This window comes from Rhea americana, unplaced genomic scaffold (assembly GCF_003343005.1).
Source record: "Rhea americana isolate MKP2758 unplaced genomic scaffold, rheAme1 scaffold_210, whole genome shotgun sequence".
In the NCBI taxonomy this organism is placed as follows: Eukaryota; Metazoa; Chordata; class Aves; order Rheiformes; family Rheidae; genus Rhea; species Rhea americana.
Genome location: NW_028186259.1, coordinates 683117 through 693579, shown reverse-complemented (window position 1 = coordinate 693579; position 10463 = coordinate 683117). Strand labels below are relative to the sequence as shown.

Genomic DNA, 10463 nt, shown 5'->3' with positions numbered 1-10463 from the left:
TGGTGGTGGTTCTCTGTCGGGCTGCTAGCCACAAACGCATGAAAATGCTCCCTAATGCTCATACACGAGAAGAAATGGAAATAAAAAGGACATATCAAGAATACAAAAAAATAAACAAGCAGAACGAAACATTATGTCCCGAAAAAAATGTGAATGAGTCTCTAAGCTACGGACTTTGTTGCAGTAAATCCGGGGAATTACGTGATAGTCGATCAGTCAATCAATCAATTAATTCACCAATCAAAAGAAATGTTTCTCATTATAAAACATCACGGAGAGACTTATTACTAATGAGTCATCAGATTACTGTCTTCATATCTTGGCATCTACCTATTGGGCCTGAAATGATCCTAAAAGTCTTTGTCCCTCATAACAGCAAGGCTTTGTAGATACTGCTGATTTGGTCTGGCACCGTAGGCAAGTCTAGGAGTCTGGGGACAACGTAGCACCCATTCCCGCTAAAAGACTCAGTTCTTATTTTCTTCTTAATGAACACGCACAGAAAGTGGCTATTTTCGCTGCCTTCCCTCTTCCGCCGCTCACCTCCTCCTCCTCCTCTTCCTCCCTCCCCCTCCTCCTCCACAGCCCCTTTGCCCCGAAAGCCAGGAGGAAATTTCAAAGTAAAACGTATTCCCGCGAAATTGTTTGGCATTAAATTAAAAGTGATAATAACGTTCCGACAGTTTTCCAGGAAAAGGTACCCAACACGGCGACAGCGAAGCACAGTCGCTGAAGTAACGTTTGATTCCCAGGTCTATCACCTGAAAGCTTGTGGCCAGGGTGGTTTTCGGTTAATCATTTATTGCTGGATACTTCAGGAAGGGGGTGGGAAGGAATCTCATGCTGCACGATTAAGAGTCCCTTTAAAAGGCAAATGTTAAGACTCTCTTTTCACATGATTCTTTTAAAATAACGCTGATAATAACGCGTGCGTGAGCGAGGAAAGAATGAATTAAGTTGCTGGGGTTAAAATGGTCTTTCGTGCTAAATCGGATGTGAGCGTACCGACAAGCTACAGAAAGAGCTGAAAGTAAATAAATACATCAGGATAATTTTAAGGTCACTGACTGTGCCCCAGAGTCACAAAAAATTAACTTTGGACTCGGGCCACGCAGGATTTTGAAAGACGACAACTTATTTCGCCATACACCGTGCCAAACAAATTTCAGATGAACAGTTGACAAGGGGACCCGATCTTTTATTCTGGACATACGAAAAACCCTCCCTTCATTTCGGTAGAAATCAAGGAAAGGCCTCAAAACATGTAGCCAGTAAGCTCTTAAAGCCGAGTTAAATCTGGTATTAATGCTCTTGATGATTATTATCATCACGATGATTTATCTGGCTCCCTCCCTCCCACTTCCACCACCCAAATCTTAATGGGACTAGGAGTTAACGATGATTTTTTAATGTCTCGTTGGATTTTTAGACTGCTAATGTACCGCATCTTTCTCATTATTAGCTTATTGATTGTTCGTTGACCAGCCCCCTTCAAATCGTATTAACCACCCTCTGCCAGTTTAGATTAGGAGGATTTTAAAAGCACCTTTCATTATTTCACCGCCACCGCCACCACCACAGTAGAGTTCAGGCTTCGTAGCTTAATGCTAGCTCTAATGGGGCAGCTAAGAGACGAGGGGCCACGGTCCCTGCCTATTGCATTAATAGCTCAAAGGGGGCTAATACAGAAAATTAGCCTTAAACGAGCTCTGGAGATCTCCAAATGAAAGAGCCATTTATCACGCTGGCTACCTTCACTCCACTCGTTTGCTCTCTCTACTGGGAACAACTCATTTCCTCTTAACTAAATTACTTCAGAAATGTCAAGTAAGCTCAGATAGCAAACATAACAGGACACTGTGTGTCTATAATCTATTGTATGGGATCGATGCGCAAGATAAACTGATAGCTATATATGAATCCTACGTAATCCCCTTAATATTTTTGGCGCATTTCTACGTAGATAGATAGATGGATGGATAGATAGATAGATAGATAGATAGATAGATAGATAGATAATTCCCTCTGCAGGCCTCAAAGATCATTTAAAAAGTAACATTTATAGGCTAGATGACATAATTAAGTTTATGCTTTAGGTCTCTGTCATATTTTTTTCCACTGCATTTTTATTACAGCATTTGAAACACTAAACTAGGTTTTGCTGAAATAGATCCCCTTCAACCTTTGTCTAGAAGTATTTGTCACGGAAGGTATTGCATTGCACAAAAAACAGTCAATACCTATCTGACTGTCTATTTATCTGTGTCATTTGCCTGCAATAGTGACTTACAGAGTTTGAATAACTTATCCTTACTTCCAAGTACATCCTGACAGTTGGAAAGTGTAGAAAACAAAGAGAAAGTTCTGCTAAACCCTTTCTATGTTCCTCCTTCTCTCGTTCTGATTAATTATTGTCTGCTATAAATATGCCGTACTACTTATTGCACGTTTCTCTTCGTTTCCACCCAAGAAACTCGCTGTTCAAAAACCGAGCTCACGACATGCCTTTGTGTTGAAAAGTTCTTTAGAGCTCAGCATTACCTCTAAGGAAGAAAATAACCGCTACAATGATTTTAAAACAGCTACAAGCGAACACCAGTACCTTTTTATTTTTCCAAGTGTATAGGTATCCTATTCATCATTGCTAAAACTCTTCTGATAGCTGCAAATCCCCCCACGTAATCCCACCTCTGTGGGCCTGGGTCTCCGTGTGTGGCAGCTGCTCTAACTACAGCGATTCCGATGCCCGGGCACGGTGAGTACATCTCAATCTACACCTAATAGCTTCCCTAAAAATATTATAATTCAAATTTTAATTTTGCGAATTTAACCGCTAGCTAACTGTACCAGCCAGCATGCACATTATACGTCTCTGCTATCCTCGGGTTTTGAAGGAGGAAAAGACACAGGCAGAGAGAGAGAAAAGAGGCTATTTTTGACTGAATTTTTGACATACAATGCAGAAGAGCGTCCTGCGAATAATAAATTGCAAAACGATAATACGAACATGGACCAGCGTTAAAAAGAAGTCTCTCTACCACAAATCAACCACCAATTAATCAAATACACCCAAGAGGAAATATCGTGTATGAGCGATCAAGGGGGAGGGGGAAACGGGGGAGGGAGAGGGCGGAGAAGGGGGTGGGAGGGAGAGAAAAAAAAAAGGGGGGGGGAATACAACCAGAAGCCGTCGTGTTACAGAGCCTAAGCACAAGACCTACCTATCACAGGCAAATTGAACTAATTCCATTAAAAATTAATTCAAAAAAATTGCATTGAGACAACTTTTTAAATATTCTTTTTTTTTTTTATCTCGAAAAATCCTTGGTCTTTTCAACCGGTGGTCATAAACGATGCTGTCAAATGATCTTCGAGTTTTCATCTATCCTTCCCCAAATGAACAGAACTTTATTGTGTGTTTATGTGTGTGTGTGTGACTGAGCATGAGGATTTAAATAGAAACAATAAATAAAAGGAAGGACCTCATGTTGTCTTCAATACATTTTAAATAAACACCCTCACTGCTATTTTTCTTTGTCTTCCAGAAGATCATCTCTATTAAACTATTCGTAGTTTAATAGTTCTGCATTTGACAAATAATAAGGCTCTGGCGATAAGTGCTGTTGATAGTAAACATAAGGGACAGCATTCCTAACTCTCATCTCTGGTACTTAAAATTGAATCTAGAAATAGAAACTCCTTAGATAATTAAAGATAGCTTTCCCTACATTTGCAGCGTGTGATCTGTTTAATGTCTATCAGCATAACACAACACTAATCGCCAAGCATCTTCAAGTGACTGTCAGAGAAATGTAAAAAAATTAAGCAGCTGCAATACGCCCCAAATGAGTTATTGTAATTACATTTAATTAGTTTAATTAGTTAATTATTTTGCTTACAGCTGTACAAGAGACTGCAAACATTTGTTAATATCACATTCCCTTTAACAGTATGGGGTGAGGCTGCAGTTGCACTAAATCATGCACGCATATGTAGAAAGATAAAAAATAAAAAGGAGGGGGTATGTGGAAAGGGGGGATTCTTGGAGGAAGGGGGGAAGGAGCCGAGGCTACTTTTCCACCAGCATGCGTTTCTCTCCCCCGCATGGATGAATCGCTTGGGAAATGCATTAAAACCCCAAAGAGGATCAGCCCCCTTCCCCCGTTAAAACCAGGCGGGAAGGAAGGGGGCCGTGAAAACCGAGTTTGGGCATGGGGGGAGGGGGCAAATCCACAGAGGGGAGAGTGTTTTCCCACTCGAACAGCTATTGCAATAGTGCAAAGAAATATTTACAATTACGTGTGATTAATCCGAATGCAAGACAGGAAAAAATAAATAAAAAATAAATAAACACTTCTCCTTTCATATGTTTTTCCTCTTCCCTTCACTCTATCTACCGACTCAATCAGCTATTCATCTTGCTGCCATGCATGTCTGCTTCCCGGATAAAATAATTGCCCCAAAGTAAAAATATATCATGAAGATATTGCTACACAGTAAAAGTTTGTCTAGCTTGTTGGAATAATCCATACCTTTTTTAATGACAGACTGGTCCAATAAGTTCATACCGCTGTTATTGGCATCTTCAACTGACTGTGGATATAAAAACATCACTATTCAAATTGACTGGATATTAAAGAATTGCGTACATAAATCATGTCATTCCAAGCGGAGTTTCTGTTATTTCCATTTATATTAATTCACTAGGGGAGGAGGGATTTATTATTATTATTATTCCCCCAAATCGACAAGGAAATGAAACTCTTACAAATTATATAGTTTTCTAATAAAAAAGGGAGGTGTGAAGCATATGGGGTGCAATGCTGGTTTTGTTATCTTATAAAATAGATGTTGCATAGACTTCTTTGCATTCGATAAAGCTTTATATTTCTTTCTTTGAAAACCTAGCAATTTGGCAACATCTGTAAGATCTATTGCATGACATAAATGAACACGATTAAGCACAACTTAAATTCTCCCTCCCCTTTTCCCACCCTTTCCTCCCCCCACCCCTCCCCGCTTTTTTTTGTTTTGTTTTGTTTGTTTGCTTAACCCTGCCACATCTTAATAATTCAAGGGCCATTTACTTTTTATATATAATAGTTTACATTATGGACTTTTAATTAAAGCCTGAGCAATTCGAAGTGCAGCGCAACGCCCACATCGTATAGGGTACAAGCAGAAAGAGATTTACAGCTCCCAAGGTTGCTTAAATGTCCTGAATTTGTGGGGGCGGGAGTTTGCGTGTGTGGGAGGGGGAAAGGGATTGCACATTATCAAAAGTCTAAACTATTAAATTGACTGCCTAGAAAAACTCTCCTGCTTTCCCTTTCAACCTTTTTATTATTCTTATTTTATTTCCAGCCCGACGAGGCGCACACCTGTTATTATGGCATTAACTTCTTTAGGAAGGAGGAGAACAAAGGCGGACGTGGAGGACAGAGCAAATGTTTCGTTTCTCTTCATGAAGTTGCTATATATATATGTGTGTATATATATATATATATATATATATATATATATATAATGACTATAAATTTGCAAAAATTTGCCGCTAAATCTGCGGTCAGTACAGACCTCTCCTAAAAAGCAGAGATGCTGTAGGAACATTTCATAGCAGAATTACGACAGGTTCCGTTTTAGGATAGTTTCTGGATTCCAGCTAGAATGAGGATCTGAGGGTAGATATTTTTTCTCTGTTTTGATCATTAGCTGAAGTTTTGATTTTTCCTGGTTATTACCCATCCAGAGAGTTTTCTACCTTTTCCCTGATAAAGAAAACCTCTTTATAGCAAAGCAATGCTTTTCCTCCCTATTATTTTATCTTTGCTACACTCAGTGGCTGAGTTTATCCTGATCCAGCTCTTATCTCCCGTTCTTCCTACGCTCAGCAGAGACGTTCAAGATGGAATATGAGTTAGGAGAAAATTACGTCTCCAAAAGGCACACCAAAAAANAAAAAAAAAAAAAAAAAAAAAAAAAAAAAAAAAAAAAAAAAAAAAAAAAAAAAAAAAAAAAAAAAAAAAAAAAAAAAAGGTGGACCAATATTTTTCTTAGATCTTTCCTCTCGTTTCATTTTCCTTGAGCACACTCATACACACACACACACGGAGTGTCTCCTCATGTCGTGGTCTGTGCATGCCTGCGCCTCTCTCCCATAACCAACAGGCTACACACCTAAAGGGCACAAAATAAAATTACGGAGGCTTCCCTCCTTCCCGTATAGGAGCCACCAAAGAGGGGTGGTGAGCAAATCCTGCAGCCTACTCGCCACTCGGTGGCCCAGAACTGGAGGTAAATCTGAAACGCCATCTTCCCTCTCCCTTCTGCACCCTCATCTCCCGGGCGCACGGTGCTGCACACGCTTTATGTGCGTGCCCTCCGCTCGCTCCGGCAGCAACGTGGGTTAGTTGTTGTAGTTAATGAGAAGACTCCTGTCTGATTTTCTATCTAATTACGCCCTCCTGCTGGGTTTTTGTACAGGATATTCGCTCAGCATGCTGGCAGTTAATAGTCACAGAGAGGATCGTAAAGATTTAATTAGGACTGCATGCGGAAACGTGGAAAAACAACTCAGACTTTTAATTACTAGACTTCTTTAGTTAAAAGTGATACCAGGGGTTACTTTCGAAGAGACTTGGGTGTTTTGGTGCAGCTTAACTTTCCAGCTCGCTACCTAGCACGCAGAGGCGGTGACTGCCGTGTGGGGGGGCGAGAGGAGGAGTGGAGGTGTGTGTGCGGGGAGGGGAAAGGTGATGAGTTTCTAGATATACTTAGAAAATCTAGGGAGGAAGATTCCCCTCCCTCCTCTCCTCCAGCAATCAAGTAGTAGAGAGCTACCTATATATCAGACAAACCTCATTCAACAACTAGAAAAATATCTGAGAAGGRGGGAAAAAAGTTTATTCTCTCTTTTTTCCCCCGTCTCTCTGCAAAGACTCTAAAGCACCTGGATCTTCCCCTGCAGATTTTTCTTTATCATAGCTTTGTCTTAACAAGACCCACAAAATCACACTTTGCCTAGTCAGTAAGAAAAAAAAAATCTTGGTTGCAGTGGTGTTCTTCAGAGTCTCTATTAGATGATGCAAATTGGTTTTCAATAAGGAGGTCTTTTCTTCCCCGTTCCCTGTCTGTACGGTTGCAAATTGCAGATTGAAAATTCCTCTCGAAAGGGGCAGCAAGGACAATACAATCCGTTCTGTTTACAATAACARAGCGCTATCGTATTACAATCACTTAATTATATCCCTGGACAATGGGTTACACATGGCCTGGATTTGGTGTTTATATAATAACCACTGCTTCTTTCTGTCACGCACTCTTTCTCTCTTTTTTTTTCCTTCCCTCTCCCTCTTTCTCCCTTGTCAGCTCAGCCCATTCTGTTGGCATCTGTTTAACCAGAGACGCCTAAGCTAAAGAAGAGACATACCTCTGTATCTATCTACCTAGACGTCGGTTCAACTTTTTAGAAGACTACCAAAAAAAAAAAAAAAAAAAAAAAAGCCATCTGGGACCATTCCTGGAATTTCTCCCTGGTGTTTACGGATAACAGGTATATACGCTCTTTGGAGTAGTGCGCCTACAATAAATCCATATTGAAAATCAGGGTGGAAAATGCCCAACTTAATCTGTCACTAATGGGGGGGGGGTCAGCGATAGGAGTGAGTTTTGGGCTAGAAGAGAGAGGGAAATCTCTATATGAGCTACCCTGCGGTTGGACGTCTCTCCCTTCACCTGTTTCTTCTTGGGTCACCCGCTCTCTTCCCCTCCTCCCCCGTCCTGAGACCAAACTTTTACAAACCGGGGCTCGGGCTGGTCTGGCAGGGCCCGGCGCTGCCTGCTCAGCCCGGCCCGGGCGGGCGGCCGAGGCCCCCGACGGCGCCGCCGGGGCGGCCGCGGGGCTCGGGCGGCCCCCGCGGGCTGCGCTTGGGGGAGCCGGGGACTAACCCCAGGTCTCACAAATCAACTCTGTGAAACCAGCGACCCCATGGCCGCTGAGCTGAGGCAGAAGGAAATCTGTGCGGGGAAAAAAAAGAAAAAAGAAAAAAAATCCAAAAACCAACCAACCAAACAAAAAACTTCCGATCTCTAAAGCACTCACGCCAGTCCTCATCATCAGCAAAGCTCTGAGATTTTCCTATGAAACGCTAAAAGAACSCGCAAGTCAGTGCAACATCGTCCCTCTGCTCCTCTTCCACTGATTCTTTTATTATGATGTTCAGTAGGATCCCATTTCACGGCTATTTTTTTTCCCTTCTCAGCCTCCTCTTTTCTCTTTCCTTTCCCCCCTTCCTGCAGAGTGACTTCCATATATTATCCAGTAATCCAGATCTTTGTTTATTCCAACTCTGAATATATATACACACACACATATATGTACATACATATAAATATGCATATATACACATATAACTTCATAGCATATATATATATTCGGAAAAAAGGAATAAAAATGGACCCAAATCCCGACTTCTAAAGCCTAATGCAAGATCTGCCCYCGAAGGCTCCTGTCTCCAGGTCGGGGTCCCCAACTGGCCGGTCTTACCCACCTCCAGCAAGGTGGAAACCAAGACACCGAAGGGTGGAGGGACCAGCACCAARGCTGCTAAGGGCCTTTCTGTTTTAAGGAAATAACACGTGATGATGAGTTTCGCATGGGATGGGAGCAAGCTGGGAAAYGCTGTACAGTGAGCCCCGTGAAAGTCCTTTGTTACCCAGAGGAGCTAATAGATCAAATTTAAAATCAGTGCTACCCCTGAGAACTGTAAAAAGGGAGGGCTGCCTCATTCCTAGCGGCGAAGTTTTGCTATTATTATTATTACTGTTATCATTATTATTGTTGCTAATTTATTATTATTATTGTTATTATTTTAATTATTATCGTTATTATTATTATTCCCCCCTCCCTCTCGGATGAAAAATAGAGTAGCTTGACAGTTTCATCAAAATCCCTAAGCTGCAGGAAATTGGTTAGCGAGAGCTGCTATTTCCTGGGAAATACCTGGAATTTGAAAGGCCGGCTTGAACTCTGCCAGCTCTCGAAACACGTGGAATATTTCGAGCAGTGTGTCTGCCTGCCTGTCTTCCTACTGGGTTCTGCTAGCTCTCCATTTAGGGGAGGGTTTACCAAAGAGAGCCTGTGCGTGATGACATTCTCCTTAAAAAAAAARRAAAAAAAARGGGGGGAGTATTAAAATTATAATCTCCACGCGAGAGAAGGATGGCGAGGCAGYATACAATTGCTAGAAGCCCCCCTAGATGACTTCTGAGCGAGGCCGCAGGCTGGGGGAGGCTTGTGCCTTGCCCAGGGAGGAGAAAGGAGAGCGGTGCCTTACCTGGACCTCCTCCATGCCCGGGTGTCCGATGCCGTGCAGGGAAAGGCTGTCGCCCATGCCGGAGTCCAGGCCATGGTGAGCTGAGTGCAGGAGGACGTCTGGCCTCCTGACCGAGTGGTAGTCCCGCCTGGGGTCCAGTCCCGAGAGCTGCGGCAGGGCGGCCCGAGGCTGTGGCAGCAGCGACCCGGTCTCCGATCCCACCTCTTGCCTCTGCCTCTGTCCCCAGGGGTGCTGCTGGGGCTGGTGCAGGGGGTTTAGGGAGTAAGGGTCATTGACATGGGAGTAAGGGTCCTGGCTTTGGTGGTAAGGAAGAGGCTGGTAGGGGGGTGGGAAGTAAGGCGGCTGGAAATCCGAGGACGGGGTGTGAGACAGCGGAGGAGCGCTGGAATAGGGTCCCTGCGAGACGGATCCCAGCTGGGACAGCCGGGAACTGTGGCTGGGCACTCCATCATGCCGGTCCTAAAAGTAAATTAAATTAAAAAAAAAAAAAAAAAAAAAAAAGGACGACCTTTAAAACAAAACAAAACAAAAAACCCCCACACCCAGCAGCAAGTCGCCCACTCCAAAATAAAACTTAAAAGCTAAATAAAAATAATAATAATAAAAAAGGAAATCAGTGTTCAAATGTATCCCCCCCCCGCCGTAAATTAGAAATATTCCAGTATTTCTCACCCAGATCGTGGGTGAAAAACGTGGTTATTCCCAATAACTAGCAGGAATGGGGTATGRGGGGAAAGCTAAATGTCATAATTAAAAATGTAGGACTGGTGTTTCATATGCAGGTAAGATGTGTGACTTCAGTTCAGTAATACGATTCCCCCTCCACCAGCCCCCAAAATAAATTCAAAGTTTTTTTTTAAGATAAAAATGACCCCCCCAAAAGAACCCAGTCTTCTAAACAACGCACTGCTTGTCCTGCCTAAAGTTTCCAAACATCTGTTTRTTTTCTCTACTGAAATCCTGAAACGCAAAATCACCAACCCATCTTCACGTGGAAAAAAAGACCAGAAGGAAAGTTGCACTTCTCGGAGGACTCCGAGGAAAGAAACAGTCCTGGAAAGGACTTAAAAAAAAACAAAATCAAAACATGAGTGCTCTTTGTATAAGGAGAGTATACCCCTAGGAGGA

General features: G+C 42.5%; 1 protein-coding gene across 4 annotated transcripts in view; it reads right to left on the bottom strand.

The window, feature by feature from the left end:
* The window catches only part of TFAP2B (transcription factor AP-2 beta), a 25953-nt gene that overhangs the window by 11544 nt on the left and 3946 nt on the right, over positions 1-10463 (bottom strand). For 2 of the 4 annotated variants that reach the window (XM_085304843.1, XM_085304844.1), the window contains 3 exons: positions 9336-9794; positions 9002-9157; positions 4533-4593 (listed from right to left, as the gene is read on the bottom strand). In XM_085304843.1, coding sequence (XP_085160969.1) covers positions 4533-4593; positions 9002-9157; positions 9336-9794 — 676 coding nt within the window. The remainder of the gene's footprint in view (positions 1-4532; positions 4594-9001; positions 9158-9335; positions 9795-10463) is intronic. The other 2 variants (XM_085304846.1, XM_085304845.1) reach the window with 1 other exon arrangement.